Raw genomic sequence first — 18,476 nt, 5'->3', positions numbered from 1 at the left:
ACTTGAAAATATCTTTTTTATGTGCAATTAATTGCACTACAATTATTACACTTCTGACCTTTGACATGAGAGTCATTAGAAGGCAGCACAAGCCTTTGGAGGGAGGCGGGATTATGTGTCGCTACCACGAAAACATCCAATCAGAGGTCAGATTCCCACATAGCAACCCCAATCAGCAGAGAGGGACTGCCTGGTTGCGAAGGTAGTGGTAGTGGTGGTGTGTTGGAAGAAGCAAGTGTTTCCTCTGGGCTTGCTTGCTGCTGTAACAACATTCTGCCTATATATCAGTCAAGTTTGGCGCCTAGCTCATAGGCGTTTAATTATCTTACTATATATTTTGTTTTTTGCATGTTAGCATTACAAACTAGCTCGCGAGGTGAACGTAACCTTGTCTGAAAAGCATCTTTGAACATAATTGGAACACGAAATTACGATGCCATCCCCGATGGAGGGATCTTCCAGAGAAGGTGACCTGTTTACTGTGAAACATGAGCTGAAAAACGGTAAGTTTGCTCCGACCCATTAAAACTCTTGAGGCAGTCCCATTTTATTTGCCATTTATTTTTTTGTTTTGGAGACACGTGTCAAGGGGGAGATATGTTAGCTGGCTAGCTTGGACGAGCCAACTGTCACTGTCAATGGGCGTTTGAAGTGAGCGCATTAACGTTACTCCAGTCCAAAAATGGCAGAGGAAGGCTAACGTTAACGCTAGCTGACTGTCCTTATGCTGACTTGAAACGTTACGGCTAACTCACGCGTTCAAATGTTACCTAACCAATTTACTAACGTTAGCTAAAGGCTTTCTTAATAACCGTTGTCAACCAAGGTAATAACATTAGCTTAAGCTAGTGTCGGTCGTTACGTGTAACTAGGTTAAATCAGACCATCGACAGAGTTTTTCCAGCAACTTCACGCCACTGTCAACGCTTTCACTGAACGTGGATCACTATATAAGCTGAATTTCCTGTTATTGCTAGGATTTGTTAGCAGTCACAGCTAACTTCTGCTATAAGCCAAGGAAGAGCAGACACAGCTGCAGTGCTGTCAAGTCACAAGGGCTAACGTTAGCTTGGTTTCATTCTGCACAAATGGGGTGCACGTCAACATTACACTGTTAATTTATGTTATAATGGCAGAAAGGTACATTTAAAAAAATAGAGCCTTTTAAGCGTAACATTAGTCAACACCTTCACCTCCTCAAGGTTAAACTGTGACGGATGTGCTGAATCCTGTTGGCTTTTGTTGTTGTTGGACTAAGTGTTGACATGCACAAGCAGCATCTCAAAACATGACTCCTACAAAAATCAACAGGAAATAAAGTGACAGTTACTGTTACAGTTCTCAAATATTCATAGATGTGATGGTATTTGATTTGAGTAGAGTGGTAATTCTAGTAATTCAATGCAGACGGCTGCTGAATGAAGTTGGACACTGGCTCAGCTGCAACTGGTTTATAATGACACACTGCTGTTCAGGCTGCAACATGACTATGCTGCACCCCCTTTTACTGCCCTACCTTAAATATGCAGTCTGTCTGGTTGTCACTGGCACTCGGTTTTATGTATCGAATTTCTCACAGCTGTTTAGCCTCTGTATTAACTTAACCCCGTGCTGTAGCATTTGATTGCATGGAGAGAATATAGAGAGGATAAAAGCATAGACATGTGTCTATAAGCCCATGTGTCTATAAGCCCATGTTACTGTTCAGACCACTGTGCAAATGAAAGATTGTAAAAATGTACTACTGTGGACTTAATTGCCATAATTTACCAAACTGAATAATCTCTATAATGGTTGCCAATGCTTTACATGATTTAAAAAATTCTGTTTTCTTAATAGACAATGGTTTGTTGAAATTCACTCTTAATTATATGCGTTTTTAAGGTTGATCACTCTGGTAACCAACCAAAATAAACAATTCTAGGAAAGCATTTTGTTTTGAGGAACATTGGCATTTCCCTCCTGTAGACTGAAGTGCTTCCTCTTGTTTAGCAGTAAGGCATCATCTGGTTGGACACCTCTGTCAGTCTATTAATAAACACCAAAATCAAACTTGGCCTTGGCAGGGTGAGCTTGACAAGGGCGTTATGCAACCCGAACCTCTGACCTCAATTTGAAGGACAGCGTTGTTGTTTTCAAATGATACAGTACCCTCTTAAATTGCCTAATAGTCGCAGCATTTCTTCTCATGTGTAACAGGAGAAGCAGTGGAAAAGATGAAATCAGCCGCTGTAATTGCTCGGTAGCCTGTTTTTCAGAGTGTGAGACAGAAGGAATGTGTTCACTACAATGGACATGCATGTCTAAGAGCGTGCTATGCTCAGTCAGCTGTACTGGGAGATTGTGATTTGGAAAGACACGAGGAGTCACTGACAGTGTGCTAAATTCATGGAAGATCTTTGATGGAAGATAATGACCTTTTGCTGGTTAATGTAGCGAGTTAGCTTGCAGTTGCATGGAAGATCATCTTATGCTGTTGCATATTTGGTTCACATTGCATTTTTGTTCACATGAAGGAAGTTTACTGATGATTTATGTGCTTTATGCAGTGCTGCACATTTTTTTACAATTAAACAAATTCCCCTCGCAAGATGCCTGGTGCTACCAGTATGCGGCTGTTGGCCATACTGTACATTCACTTTAACCACTTCAACTAAACTTTCCCTAACTGGTCAAGTGTTTTAAATCTGCAAATATCCAGTTCAGAGCTCACTTGTCAACCTTTTTAGCTTTGCTGAGTTTGACTTTATTTCAACTCAGTTTCTTTAAAACAACACAGTGGAGAGTCTCTTTGCATCAAAATACAAGAATACATTATTTATAATATATCATAATAATATTTATAATGTGTTAGCTAGTTGGTGAACCAAAGCATCTCCTCACCTTTCTGTTATTTTCTGGTATTTTTCAGGCTATAATGTGGGGAAGGGCCAAGGTTAAAGTAGTTAGATCTAAAGACTTTCATGATTATTTTCAATCGTTTGGTGTAGAAAATAGTGAAAAATGTCTCAGATAAGTTCCCAGAGCTTAAGAATTTTTCTTTTTTGTCCAACCCACAGTCTAAAACCTAAAGATGCTCAGTTAAAAATGATATGAAACAGAGAAAAGCAGAAAATCCTCATAAAGTGATTAGTTAATTATTTAAAAAATGTTTTAGCTCTGTGTAAATTTTGAAACTAATGAGACCCTTCACACTGATACAACAGTCTGCATCCTCAACTTGTAACCCCTTTCTGATCTTTTAATTAGTGTCTAGGTTTAAGTGCACAGTATTTTACTAGTTAATGTTTTTTAGGTCATGTTAATCCTCTAGTGAGTTGCCCAACTTGGCACCAGTCATAGTAGGTGGGAGATTTATAATGCACCTGCAAACAGTGCGGCGGTCAGCGTAATGAGCGTAAGCGTACATTTTCCTGTGTTCCAGATAAGCCTCAGGTGGTCCATCAGTGAAAAAATACTGGAACATGATTTTGTTCCCTGCTCTAGCTGCTCATTGATATTGAGTCATTTTGTACAATTGTGAAAATATACTTTCACACATCATTTTCTGAGAGTGAATGGCCATTAAATCAACAGCACATAATGTTTGTCATTTCCTTTTTATTTTTAAGACCCAGTGAAATGGAAGTTAGAGCGTCTTTAGCTTCTGTACTGTGACGTATTTCCCAGTGAAACAAAATATTTGAGCGGTTTACAGTTTGAAGATGGATTTAAATCAAATTCTTCGCATTTAATCGGACTGCCAAAAAGTGGGTAGGGCTTAGAGTTTAGCGTGATATGGAGCTACAGAGGACAGTTGGCTCCACACACACCTCCTCACCTGTTGTTAGATCAGGAGGAGGACAAGGGAGAGATGAATGAATTAGACCTTTCTTTGTTCTGGAAATGAAAACAAAGTTTTTGCCCACTGATATCCAAACACACATCTCTTCTTATCTTCCTATCCATATTGCTCTATTAGTCACTACAACCCATAAACGATGAGGTGCGGTTTTATATAACCAGTGTGGCTAGCTAATCGCCCAAAGTCACATTTGATTAGATTAACTTTTGTAAGCACTCCTGAGTGCAGGATGAGTCATCAAACATTTGAAATCGTTTTACAGGAAGACAAAAGACAGTGATTTTGATGTAAAAATACTGATTTTTTGGACATATATTTGGCATATAACAAGAGATAAATGAACAATTAACACAGGGACACAGGATTAAAACTGGGAAAATGTATTTTTCATTTCATGGGGCCTTTAATATTTTATCATTCAAGCTAGGGCTGGGCGATACAGACAAAATCAAATATCACAGTGTTTTTGACCAAATACCTTGATATTGATATTGTAGGGATGACTTTTGGTGCTTTCACAAAATATTTACACAATGTTATTTTTGATAAATAATCAGCAGTAATGTGGATATAATGACTAAGTGGGTAAAGTCCAATAATAGAACAGCTAGAACAGTCTGGTAAAATTACATCACTTACTCACTTGAAGACGATATATAGTCTCTTATCATGATATCGATACAATATCGATATGTTGCCCAGCCCTAATTCAAGCTACTGTACATTTGTTGTGTTATATAACTGAATGGTTTATCTGATTCTTTTCTAATACTTGATTTCTGCTCTGACTTCAGCCAACCTGACGGGCCACGTAGAGAGGGTGGGGATTGAAAACTTTGAGCTATTAAAGGTGTTGGGCACAGGAGGTGAGTAAAATTGATAAACTGGTCTCTCTCCCTCTCGAGCAGAACATGACGTTCAGATGATGCCAGTCTGGCATCTTATATTTGTCTTTTTGGAATGATAAACACGTCATACTCTGTTTAAGGCTTTGCTCTGCGCTTGAACTTTGTCTTCTGTCTTTTGTTTATTTTATTCACAAGCGTACGGCAAGGTGTTCCTGGTGAGGAAAGTGAGTGGTCATGATGCAGGGAAGCTGTACGCCATGAAGGTTTTGAAGAAAGCCACCATTGTACAAAAGGCAAAGACTGCTGAACACACACGGACGGAACGGCAAGTGCTGGAGCACATCCGCCAGTCTCCGTTTCTCGTCACACTCCACTATGCCTTCCAGACGGACACCAAGCTGCACCTCATTCTCGGTTAGCATGTTTTATGTAAAACCTTTCCAGCGCTCGGGATTTACACTTCTGTGTTATGTTTATACAAGCAAAAGAAAAGGTTAATGATTACCTTTAACCCACTGAAAGAGAAGTATTGTCATCTGCTGAATGAATGCGCATAAACAAAAATTTAAAAGAAGTATTTGCCCTTCTCTGTAGAGAATCTTGCATTATTTTGGACAAAACATGGCATGCATACAATATTTCATTGTTACATGTTGTCTTCCGTCGTAGATTATGTAAACGGTGGGGAGCTCTTCACACACTTGGTGCAAAGGGTGCGTTTCAAGGAGCAAGAAGTAGCCCTGTACAGCGGAGAGATTGTGTTGGCACTGGAGCATCTGCACAAGGTTAGTCTCTGATGGTCAGCTGTGTCTGTTCAGAAGTTATCTATTTTTTTATAACTATAATGAACCTCTTTTTTTTTTTTCTTTTTTTTTTGTTGCAGCTTGGGATTGTCTACCGGGACCTGAAGCTTGAGAATATTTTACTCGATTCAAGCGGTCATATTGTTCTCACAGACTTTGGCCTTAGTAAAGAATTCGATCAGGTATGTGTCAACAGTACGTGTTTAATCTTCTCAGTCCTTATACTTCTCACGAAGGACTGTGAAAGTTGATGGAAGCTTAACTTCAAAATTATAACTTAAATTGACTTATTAGTGTGTTCTTATAATAGGTTTAGAAAAAAAAAAAACAGTGGTTTTGTTTCTCAATCAGTCATCACACTATTTTTGCAGTTTTCACATGATAGAAATCTGTATTTGTGTTTTTGTGTGAGCCCCTCATGCTGGTTTGAAGTGGGCATGTTCAGTTGGAAAAAGGTGATGTAATGTACTTCCATGCACCAATCAGAATTTAGCAACATTTGTATCAAAATCTGATGACAGCTGTGGGTTTTTTTCAATTGTTGCCAGGCGACTGTCAATCAAATCTGATCAAACCACCCACACTCAGTCCTGACAAAACAGATTAGCTGAGGTTTTTTTTTTTTACTATTAAACTCTAAATAAATAATACACAAACATCTTTTTCTGAATTTTAACTTTGATTATGACTAATTTAGTCTTTCAGGGGCTTTAATCTTGTACAGTTCTGTCATATTTCTGGCTACTTGCAGGCATTTTCCAACACATTGTAGTTTTGGCATGCAAAACCCAAGATCCTCAGTATTTTTTGTGTTATATTTGGCTTCTAAAATGTGTGTGTGTGTGTGTGTGTTTTTTAAAACAGATGGAAAGGGCCTTTTCTGTCTGTGGCACCATTGAATATATGGCTCCAGAAATTGTGGAAGGAGGAGAGTCTGGACATGACAAGGTAATCTGTAGTCCGTTTGATCAAGTCAAGCGACCCAGAGTCCCCTCTCTGTACTCCTGAATGTGTGCGCTCTCCAGTGAGATTGTTCTTTTTAGTCTGCTAAGCCAAAGTCACGGGTGGGTGCTCTCATGCATTCCAGGCGGTGGACTGGTGGAGTCTTGGCGTGTTGATGTACGAGCTTTTGACTGGCGGATCACCCTTCACTGTTGATGGAGATGAGAACTCACACACAGACATTGCCAAGTATGGATTCTCCCTGATCATCAGCCACATTTTTTTTTCATCTCTCCTTCAGTTGTAATCATTCTACAACACTGACCATATTTGTCTCACACATCACAGGAGGATTTCAAAAAAGGATCCTCCTTTCCCCAAAGATATGGGACCACTGGCCAAAGACCTCATCCAGCGACTCCTCATCAAAGATCCAAAGAAGAGATTAGGCTCAGGTCCTAATGGAGCAGAGAATGTAAAGAAACACCCGTTTTACCAGGTGGATCTCATTGCCTGTCTTGTTTATTCCATAATATTTAGAAAAACTAAACGGTCAGGATGGGATGTTAATATACATAATGGGGCCTCTTTGAGTGAGTAATATTTAGGAAAATAGAGTAGAGTGTAAACTTTGTTAATAAGGATTGGAACGGACCACAATGTTTTTTTTTTCTTTTTTTTAAACTCTCTTTAGAAAATTAACTGGGAAGACTTGGCAGCTAAGAAGGTGCCTGCACCGTTCAAGCCCGTGATCCGGGACGAGCTGGACGTCAGCAACTTTGCAGACGAGTTCACAGAGATGGACCCCACCTACTCCCCTGCAGCTCTGCCTCAGAACTGTGACCGCATCTTCCAGGTGAGAGGAAAGGGATATTAAACAACCAGACTATTTTTTTTTTTTTTGTTTACAGACAGGAATGTTCCTTTTGTGCTCCGTGCACAGGTCATCGCACAGGACAACATCGGTATTTGCATTTGTTTTGTTCCGATGTTTGTCTGAGCTTTGGTTGCAGGCTGTGTGAAATGTTGACACGGGTGTAAAATCGCATTATACATTACCCACTTTTTGTCTGTGACTATATTTGACATACTCCACAGCAATTGAAGTAATCAAGTGAAGTTTTGAATGTCCTCAAAAGGTTGCTGTAAGTCAACATGAGACTGTCTGTATGCTTTGGTATTCAAATTGACTAAAGGGTCTTTTATTGAAGTAATTGCTGCCATATGCAGCTCTTATTGAAGTAACAGATGTGAATGACTATTTTTGATGTAGCTTTGAACCATAATATGGCCCACAACTCCGTGCCAGCTGATGCTGTCTGATGTATTGCATGAAATTTCAACTCTGATTGCCTTCTGGATCCTTGAGCTCGGTAGATCAATAGATCCATTAACTGGCTTCTCTCATGGAATAAAAGGTTACACTTTGAGAGCATCACCACGTCTGTCTCGGTTACGCCTTCAGTCTTTGATTGCCAACTTCATCTTGGCTTTTTTCGCTCTCAGCTGCCATTCACATAGTCTGAAATTTTGTGGTCTTTATAATTTGCAAGCCTAGCAATCTCTGAGATAACGACAGCAATCCCAATTTTATACCGTGCACTTGCTCCCCCACGGTGCCTCACAAAACAAAATTAAAATTGCATTAAGAGCGCCAAGATGTAATTTCACAGCAGAGCAATCAAATATTCAAGCCCGGCAATTTAGGGCATCTCATTCATTCAACATCCATCCTTCCGTCCATCCATGGCTGTCACTACATACCACACAGCTGTGTGTGTGTATCTGTGTAAAAGGGAGAGAGAGATTAATGCCAACTTAGAGCTCTGGGGTCCCCACAGCTGGAATTAAGCAGGCAGCGCTTCACAATGACAGGTCTAACAATAGGAACAGCTGGACAGCTTCTGTCAGTCACAAAATTACCAGAATTGGACTTATTGTTTGATATAGAAACATTTGAGGAAAAAATGCACAATAATTTTTACAATAAATATGTAACTATATATATATAAATCTATAAGTATGTAAAATACATTATGTGCCCATATAAGTCAAATGTCATCAGTAGGATGTTGATACTTACAGTATTTTCTGAGGCTTTAAACTGCATCAACGGAAGTTTCCTTTCTCTCTGTCCATATAGCTCAGCTACACTTAATGTCATGGTGAAATGTAAACACCTAAAGTTCATGTGTGTCCGTGCAGGGCTACTCTTTCATGGCCCCCTCCATCCTGTTTAAGAGGAATGTGGTGATGGACGACCCTGTCCAGCTGTGTGGAGGCTGTGAGAGGCCGGGCTCTGCTGCAGTGGCCCGCAGCGCCATGATGAAGGTAAGATGAATGGACTTGGATCCCCCTGTACAAACACACTTAAGCTAATGGCTGCTGTCAAAGACAGATGCAATTTTTTTTTTTTTTTTTTACTTCCTCTCCATTCTACACAACATTTTTTTCCTACTTCACTTGTGTTACTGTACTCGGATTCAGTTTGGACAAGCCTGTTTATTTAATGATGTTTATCATGAATGCACTTATGTGTCTATGTAACGTAATGCTTTTTGAGAAGACTGTAGTGCATTACTTCTATGACACTTATTGAGTTTGGAGTTTTCTCATTAACATCCTGGGTACACACATGTTTAGACATTTTGAAAAAAATATTGTGTTAATATAAGTGATATGAAATTGAACTGTTTGACAAACTTTACCATTATCAGAATTTGGCATCAGATTTATTATATTTGAAGTAGAACTGCAAAGATTAGTCGATTAAATGATTAGTTCCCAATTAATGAATGAATTGCCGACCTTTTTGATAATCATTTGATTAATTGTTTGGAGTCATTTTTTAAGAAAACAGCTGATTCCAGCTTCTCGAATGTGAATAATTTCTGGTTTATTCAGTCTTCTAAACTGAATATCTTTTGGTTGTGAACTGTTGTTCAGGACAAAAGAAGACATTCAAGGACAAAACAGTGATTTGGGAAACAGTGATTGAGATTTTTCACCTTTTTCTGACATTTTATGGACCAAACCACTAATTGATTAATCGAGAAAATAATTGACAGATTAATCGATAATTAAAATAATCATTAGTTGCAGCCCAGCGGGGATTGTAATATATTTTAATTCTTTTAACTATATCAGTCTAGCACACAGAAGTGTTTTAACAATGCTTTGACCAATCTTGAGTTAATCAACAAAATCTTGGAATTATTAAATCTATTAAATTGAATTTTCAGTTACACATTGATAAACAGTCAAGTAACTGTGTGCTACGAATTTCCTCAGAATTCCAATAAAGTCTCAGCCCGGGTCAGCTCTCGGTCGTTATGTCATTTCCTGCAAACAAAAAGCTAGTTTGTCATGTAGTGATTTTTGGAAAGCTAAATTTAGACTGTAAAATCTTGGTTTCTTGTTTCATTGTACCAAACCACTTTCATGTTTATTCTTTTGTACTCAAATGACTTCTGACAACATTACACAACAATACTATTGTTCTGGGTTCTTCCTTAGAATGGTTTTCATGAACTTCTACAATATATATTATACAAAAGAGTGCATTTAATTAAAGACATAACAACATTGAAGTAATTATTTAATTGAGATCGGTTGCTATTATTTGACTCTTCGGTGATGCCTTGTTTTGGTCCACTGTTCTCGTCTGCAGGACTCACCTTTCTATATGAGTTATGAGATGGACCTGAAAGACAGTGCTCTGGGCGAGGGTAGCTTCTCCATCTGCAGACGGTGCACACACAAGAAGACCGGACAGAAATATGCAGTCAAGATCGTCAGCAAGAGGTACGAGCTTGCAGCCCGCTGAGTCGTGTTTGTCCAGCTAGGTGCTAGATTTGGCTCGATGCGATGTTTATAGTCTCAGTGGATAAATCTGTTGGCCACCCGTCTTCCTCTTCCTGGCAGAAATTGTGGCAGTTGTCAGGCAACAAACAACATCTTAAAAAAAAGTGAAATGGAAATACATCTCTGCCCACAAATCTGGTTGTTTTTACAGGCAAACAAATTGAGCTTTGATCACATGTGTTGACTGCAGGATGTTTAAAGGCTGGTGACACTTTGAAGAAACAGACACTCCTCCACCAAACATTATGGCTTCAATAAGAGTGAGCCGCACTGGGGGAATCCTCCTGACACAAACACTTGGTCTTGAGATACTGAGAACCCAGTAGATATGTTTGAAAAATAAACCAGGCTTTGTTCACAGTGGTTCACTGCGTATTAGTTGGAATGTATCAGGGTCAAAAATCAGTTGGGTGCAGATCAAAACTGCTCTGAAAAAACTGATAAAATTCCTGTGAAATAAAAAAATAGAGAATTTGAAGTGATCCGTCTGTGAACTGGTTGGAGATGCAATGTAAAACATCTTCTTTTGTAAGGTCTGGTTTGCCTCAAACAAGTCTTCCAGGTTCATTATACTGAGTGTTTATTTCCTGATATGATGCACTTGTGCATAATTTAATAAAATATCTAGGTCAAGACCAAAAAAGGATGTGAAAACTGCCCTCTGAAAGATTAATTTTCTGACTCCACTGTGTATGTGTGTATGTATGTTGTATTTTGTGACAGTTATCTGGCTTCCTGCTTGTGTTTGCTGCAGGATGGAGGCACAGACTCAGCGGGAAATAGCAGCCCTGAAGCTTTGCGACGGCCACCCTAACATTGTCAAGTTACATGAAATTTACCATGACCAGGTAAGGTTTATTGCGGTGGTTATATTTGCCTTCCGTAAATTCTGTTTTGCATGGCTGTCTGTGGAGCCTGTGGGGACGGCGGCCTTATTAAGTCCTGGAACTGGAACAAGGCAGATTAATGGGGATACTGGAAGCCCTCGAGGTCTGTCTCTATCTCTTCATGTATTGTCCCATAAACATCTCTCCGTGAACTCGATATTTTACACCAAAAACGTATTTTTAAACCGCAGCTGTACAAACACCCATTTTGTGCTACTGAATAGAACCAACCTAGATTCACTTGAGTCGCTAATTGTGCTGCACACATAAGCCAAACTAAGTGTGCATGTGTTCCAAATGTAGCTTACCTCAGTGGTGTGTCTGGCAGTGTACAGGTTCATTAGCCCTGCTCCTTCAAGCCCAGGAGCACCACTTTAGTCCTGATGAGCTCAGTGGGGTCATTACTGTACCTCAGAGGTCTGTGACCCGGATCAAAGCAGCGCTGCCTCACCTCGCCTCAACCGAGTCCTGCCTTTGTTCCCCAGACCGAGCGCTAATGAGAAACTCTACCCCACTGCCCAGACACATTATTCCCTTCCCACTTTGTTTGGCCCCTTTCACTTTTACTCAATACCATTATGGTTTGATCTCATCGTCATGGGATTAAGGATGGACTGTTTTTGCTATATTTGTTATTTAGCAGATATATTCTTGTCCACCGTTTCAGCTGTTTTCAACTCTCAACAGTTCAAGCTTTGAAAGCAAGATAGACGGTTCATTAGAAAACAAAAAGTTGTCAATGTTTGTATAAGTGCAAAACCTATAGAAATGTTAGCACCTACTGTATAAGATGACTGTTTTTGTAAATAATAGATGTCAAAGAATAAAGGTTGCACATGTGTGTAACAGAGGTTTTTGAGAAATGTGTGTATGTTTCTATGTGTTCGCTGTAGCTCCACACATACCTGGTTCTGGAGCTGCTTGGCGGAGGAGAGCTGCTAGAAAGGATCCGCAGGAAGCAACATTTCAGCGAAACAGAGGCCAGCCGCATCATGCGCAAACTGGTGTCTGCTGTCAGTCACATGCATGACGTGGGAGTGGTGCACAGGGATCTTAAACCGGAGGTATTGAACATACATACTGCTGCGAGTAGAAATCTTTTTCTGTCCGAGAACAGTTTGTGCCTTTTCTGATGAACAGAGACACACTGGATCATAAGCTTTTCAAACAGAATTACTGTGTTTCACTGAAGTTTGTATGATCTGTCGCATTGTCATTCTGACTCTGCAATCTACTACAAAACAAGAGTAAAATTGTTTGACCCTAACATGGGTCTTGATGTCCAATTTAGTAAGCTCTCGAGTGGCCCAGTTCTACTGAGCAGAAAGAAATGATTGCTGCCCATGTCTTGAATTGCTTTGTAGAACCTGCTCTTCACAGACGAGAGTGAGAACTCCGAGATAAAAATCATAGACTTTGGCTTTGCTCGCCTCAAACCACCAGACAATCAGCTCCTGAAGACTCCCTGCTTCACCCTGCAGTACGCAGCACCAGAGATACTCAAATATGATGGCTACGATGAGTCCTGTGACCTGTGGAGTCTGGGGGTCATTCTGGTGAGTGGATGTGGGACGACAGAGCCCAGCTCAGGTTAAAACAAAATGCAGGGAGTTGGATTTATGTAGGATCATTCATTATTTAACTTGTTCTTAGGGGAAAATATCAGCAGCCTGTTCTTTCAGTACTTCCACTTCACAAATATTTTATATTGCAGCAATAAAAAAAAAAAATGTAAACGTTATAACAGAAAAAAATATCTCAGTTTTTCAAATTAGTGCTAAAACGACAGTTATCAGTAATTTGGTTACTGCTGCTACAGATTTGCTGGTTACAACTTTTAAGTACATTTGATATATGAACTAAAATATTAGCTTCCTTTCTTAGATTTTTTTTTTTTTCTTAAATTTGATTAAGTTTTTGGACTAATGATTGGGCTTAGTAATCAGATTTAAGGCTTTACTTTGGGCTCTGCTGGTATTTTTACTGTGATGTAATGATGGATAAAATAATGTATGGATTAATAGATAGAGGTACATAAATTATGGGAAAGTAATGTTAGTTTTCACATTTTCACATTTGCAAACAATTATGCAGGAAGAATGGGATTTAACTTAAAAATCTTAAAGTGTATTCATATTTTAGAGTTTATAAAATACATATGAATTTATACGTCTCAATCAGTTGGTTGAATCATTCTCTGCTCTTTAAAGAAACATACAGTATATGCCAGGGCTGTACACTTTCATACAGCAGTCTTTGCAAATTGTTTTGACCCTTGACCCCAGTAAGCACTTAATGTTTAAATTATGCTGTTTATGATTTGAAATGATCTGGTCAGAAGTTTCTAAGGATACTGAGAAAGAATCATGCCCCGAAATTAAACTTTCACTTTGATGACATTGATGCTGCTGACAGTCAGGAATAGGACTAAATAATGGATCATTGATTAGCCCTATTCAGGAGCATCCTTATTAGCGAATACACAATCTTAACAAGTATAGGCCTACATTAGACTCTCACTTTCCACAATGCCTCAGGAAAGTGACCTGATTATGTGAATTTATAATTTGTACGAATCTTTTTAAAAATCCACAGCTCTGAGCTCCACTTAAAAGTTGTTTTTCATAATACTGTTAACTGAATCACTTCTAAAAACCAAATTTATCTTTAATCATGAGCTCCATACAGTGTTGATTTGTTGATGTTGTGGAGTTTATGGATTAAACATGTGCTGCAAACCATTTTGATTAAGCAATCAACTGTTATTTTAACTGATTTTGGCTGTAGTATAGTGTATGTGTGTGTGTGTGTGTGTGTGTGTGTGTGTAGCGGTGTTTGTGCACACACATGCAGACATGTATGTATGCATGTTCCGTTTAATCAGTTTTACATGATATTCATCTCCCTCTCTTATTCAGTGTTACAACCTTCAGCATCCTGTGGTGAGCTGACACAGTTAAACGCTCACCACGGAATGAAGAGCAACCAGCCCGGCTCTCAGAGCTGGTTAATATGAGACGCTGCTTCCCGGCAGCGGAAATGTCATCCTCATTCAACCTTTTTCTGCATAGAGGGGGAAAATTAAAAGGAGAGGTAGAGAGGAGAAGGAGAGGGCACAAGGGGGGAGGGGGGTGGTGGTGGTGGTGGTAGAGAGTAAAGAGAGAGATTTCTCTACTTGGCCAGTCATCCGTACAGAGTCTGGGCTCTCTGTGCGAGTGCTGCTTTGCACCGCCGCCCCCTGGGGGGAAATGAGAGTAGTGTGCCTCATGGAGCTTTGATGAAATGGCTACTGACATACTGTGTGCACAATGCCCTGGAAGCAAAGTGCACTGAGACAGGGAGGGAGGGTGAGGGAGAGAGGGAGAGATCAGGGCATGACAGATCCTCCACTGCCAAAAGGGCTGTTCCCAACTACTGTCATTTTAATGAGAACTCAGCAGGCAGATGTAAGCAGGCCAAGGTGAGAGTATGCTGTTCATTCAGCTGAGCACAGACCGCTCTTCTGTTTAGTGCTGGTTCAGCCACGGTCAACAGCATGCAGCATAACAATGGACAAATGTGGACAGTCGTGATCGGTCAAGAGCTCTCATAAAGCATGTTGTTATTTTAACAGCAGATATGTTTTTACCACTAGTCTAGTTGGTCTCCCTGCTTCATCATAGGCAACATAACACGAAATGTTTAGATCACATTTAGATTTTTAAGCCCAGAAACTGTATGTTCATGTTATTTGATAGCAGATTGTTTCGTCTTTGGTTGCAGTACACCATGCTGTCTGGCCAGGTGCCTTTTCAGTGTCAGGAGAAAAGCCTGACCCACACCAGTGCTGAGGAAATTATGAAGAAAATCAAACAGGGAGATTTCTCTTTTGAAGGCGAGGCCTGGAGAAATGTGTCCCAGCAGGCCAAGGACCTTATACAAGGTGAGAAGGGAACTGTGATAACGTAGGAGTTTTTCACAAGATGAGAGATCAAATGTTATTTAATGTTGAGATTACAGTTTAGAGTAGATTTTCTTGTGTATTGGTCACAAAGTTTTAAGATTTTAGTGACCAGAGTATAGTGTAGTGTACTAAATTTAATACATGTGACTAAAATAATACTCATAAAATGAAAATATGGCTATTGTTATATTGTAGTGTGTGGTTGAAAGTAGGTCACAGAAGTTACGCTACCTGAAATCGCTTCCTCTTTGTGTCTCACTTGTGGCTCACTAAGGTATTATAAGCGCTAAAGGTAATTATCTCTGTCTTGTCCCGGCAGAGCTGCTGACGGTGGACCCAAACAAGAGGATCAAGATGTGCGGCTTACGTTACAACGCCTGGCTCCAGGATGACAGCCAACTTTCCTCCAACCCTCTCATGACCCCGGACATCCTCGGCTCCTCCACTGCCTCCGTCCACACTTATGTCAAAGCTACCTTTAATGTGAGAAATGAACAGAGGCATGCGATTGTCAGATGTAGGTCGGGATTTCCCAACCTTTAGGCTTCCTGTTAGAAGATTTGGGCTTAATTGAACAATTGCTCTTTAAACTGTCAACCTGCTGCTGCTTATTGGCTATACAGAAGTCACTCTGCAGCTCATACTGATTGATCCAAAAGACAAAACATCAAGAGAGAACATTATTTCAAATGTGTTATGGGGTGATTTAATAGTCAATCAATTAGGAGATCAACAGAAAATTAATTGGCAACTATTTTTTATAACTGATTAATGGTTTTAAGTCATTTTTCAAGCAAAAGTACACAAAAAATACAAACATTCCCTATTTTCAGCTTCTCATTTGTGAAGATTTTCTGCTTTTCTTTGTCTTCTGTGACAATAAATTTACCATCTTTTGGTTTTGGACTGTTGGTTGGACAAAACAGGCTATTTGAAGACATTGGGAAATTATAATGGGCATTTTGCCATTTCAGTTGAGAAAATAATCAGCAGATTAATTGATAATCGAAATAATCATTTGTTGCAGCTTTAGTCCAGATCTCTATTTTATGCATGAAAAATGTAGTTTTGTTGGTGACTTGGACAGCATAAAATGTGTGCAGTAGATAAAAACTGTGCAGAAAAGACGGGGAAAATGAATAATTCAGAGAAATCTTAATAACTGACTCACCCCCCATTGTTTTTTTTTTTTTTTTTATCCCAGGCATTTAACAAATGTAAGCGAGAAGGTTTCCGCCTGCAGACAGTGGACAAGGCGCCACTAGCCAAGAGGAGGAAGATGAAAAAGACAAGTACCAGCACAGAGACCCGCAGCAGTTCCAGTGAGAGCACCCATTCCTCGTCCTCCTCCTCCCAGTCTCAGGAGAAGACATTTTCAGAGGGTGACGCCAACCCGCAGCCCTCCAATAGCACGCCTCTCACCACCCCCGCCAACACACCCGTGGCCCTGGGAATGGACTCTGTGCACCAACCAGCGCCTCCGGCCTTTCACTTCTCAGAAGGACAGTGAGATGGCGAGAGGAAAAGGGAGAGTCATGAACCGAAGGATGACTCGGACCAGCGTAGAGACAGCTTTCTCTCGTCTTTCTCTCTGCCCCCGGCAGCTCTCTGCCTCCGGTTCAATCAATTGCATGGACGTCCGCACGTCTCCAAAACCAAGCATGCAGCAGGAGCAGCAACCATCACCTCAATATCAATCAATCAGTCATCACTAGCAATAGCCTATCCCTTTCTTTCTCTCTCGCTTTCACACACAGACTGTATTTATCAGGGACTGGACCAGGAAGAAGTTGTCAACGATGTCCAAAATGAAAGGGCTGCCCTACCGCCCCAGGTCCAGACAGACAATGGAGAGACATCTTCAGTCTCATAAAATTACTGCTCACTCTCTGTCCGCTCCATTTACCTGTCTTTGTCCATGCCTCCAGAGGTTTTAAAGGGAAAGTCATAGTGTTTACATCATGGATGCTTTGTATTTTTTTGTCAAAGGAGAGAGGAAATGCAACGAGCTTCAGCGTATCGTGGGTCCACTTCTCTTTTCTGGGAAGTCTCTGCAAGATGGAGCAGGGTATTTATATGTGAATTTTACAGACTGAAATTTATTTATGATAAGCTATATTGTTAACTTATTTATGGTTCAGACTGACCTGAAAAGAAATAATGGATACAGTGAGTCTTTTAAAAAAAAAAAAAAAAAAAGATATTTTGTGTATGTGTCTATGTTTCCCTATCAGCTCTAAAAAAAAAAGACTGTTTTCATGTAGTCAGATGGTTGTTAATCCCTTTTTGTAATCATCATAGATATCAATGCTTCAAGTAGGTCGCCGTTGTTTAGACATTGTAAAATTATTATAGGCAAGAAGAGATTAACATCATTAGCCACTGGTTAATTGTTGTGAATCAGTTTGTCAAATTTGTGTAGCTTTTGTTCGACTTTTTTAAATTTATGGAGGCTGTTTAAGTTTGAATTTGAACTACAGCTGTGTCCAGTGGTCAAAAAAAGTTAACTTCCTTGTCCATATGGATGGAAGAAGCAAAAGTGTACATGTCTTTTTTGTAGGGACAACCAAATATGTTCAGCCAAATCTGTGGTTTTATTGTTGTATGGGGAATACTGCTGCCTGAGGAAATGTGGCCCAACACGAAGAGCTATGTTTCGAATTATTTTGCCTCTGTCTGATGTGGAGGGTATGACTACTGCAAGACTCAGCATTGCTGATGTGCCACATGGTCTGATCCTCAAGTCAGTGTTTAGCCCAGCAGTGGATTTGCCTTGTGTAGGGATGCAAATTTTCTTTAATCAATAGTTGGCCGTTTAAACGATCGATTATCGGTTAATCATTAACAATTAATGAAATACGCTGGACGTTTTTCCATTATAAAACCACGTTAATCACTGACATGACTTATGTTCGACACAAAATCAGAGTAGGCTGCATGAGTAGAGCTCCCACTCTGGTGTGTCGCTGTCTGTTCAACAACTGGCCCAACAAAATCCAATGTATTAAACACAGCAAATGGTTGCACAAGTTCCAGCTTCATTTGAGGATAGAATTAGATCAGACTTGATGTGTTGGACGGATCTAACAATTAAAGGCACAGTGTGTAGAATGTAGTAGCGTCTAGTGGAATGGACTTGGCAGAAATGGAATATAATATTCATAAGTATGTTTTAATTAGTGTATAATAATAAGAATTATTGTGTTTTTGTTACCTTAGAATGAGTCCTTTATATCTACATAGGGAGCGGGTCCTCTTCCACGGAGCCCGCCATGTTGCACTACCATGTTTCTACAGTAGCCCAGAACGGACAAACCAAACACTTTGTCTTGGGAGTTTTGTGGC

General features: G+C 39.9%; 1 protein-coding gene across 1 annotated transcript; it reads left to right on the top strand.

The window, feature by feature from the left end:
- The first annotated feature begins 206 nt into the window (after nt 1-206).
- Nucleotides 207-17,990, top strand: rps6ka5 (ribosomal protein S6 kinase, polypeptide 5). Its single transcript, XM_044375283.1, has 17 exons — nt 207-503; nt 4,639-4,710; nt 4,888-5,106; nt 5,362-5,477; nt 5,576-5,677; nt 6,360-6,443; nt 6,583-6,686; nt 6,786-6,936; nt 7,132-7,293; nt 8,643-8,768; nt 10,108-10,241; nt 11,056-11,149; nt 12,082-12,252; nt 12,553-12,744; nt 14,951-15,110; nt 15,451-15,614; nt 16,336-17,990. Exons 1-17 carry the CDS (start codon nt 434-436, stop codon nt 16,639-16,641), a joined length of 2,427 nt encoding a protein of 808 aa, XP_044231218.1. The 5' UTR covers nt 207-433; the 3' UTR covers nt 16,642-17,990.
- The last annotated feature ends 486 nt before the right edge of the window (nt 17,991-18,476 follow it).

Source organism: Thunnus albacares, chromosome 15 (assembly GCF_914725855.1).
Source record: "Thunnus albacares chromosome 15, fThuAlb1.1, whole genome shotgun sequence".
Lineage (NCBI taxonomy): Eukaryota > Metazoa > Chordata > Actinopteri > Scombriformes > Scombridae > Thunnus > Thunnus albacares.
This window is presented reverse-complemented; position numbering and strand designations above follow the sequence as displayed.

Bases quoted from the DNA above. Each gene is read 5' to 3' on its own strand.
- rps6ka5 (XM_044375283.1), top strand. From the start codon at position 434: ATGCCATCCCCGATGGAGGGATCTTCCAGAGAAGGTGACCTGTTTACT. The intron at 8,769-10,107 runs GTAAGATGAATG...TCTCGTCTGCAG, and splicing joins CCCGCAGCGCCATGATGAAG to GACTCACCTTTCTATATGAG. The intron at 11,150-12,081 runs GTAAGGTTTATT...TGTTCGCTGTAG, and splicing joins ATGAAATTTACCATGACCAG to CTCCACACATACCTGGTTCT.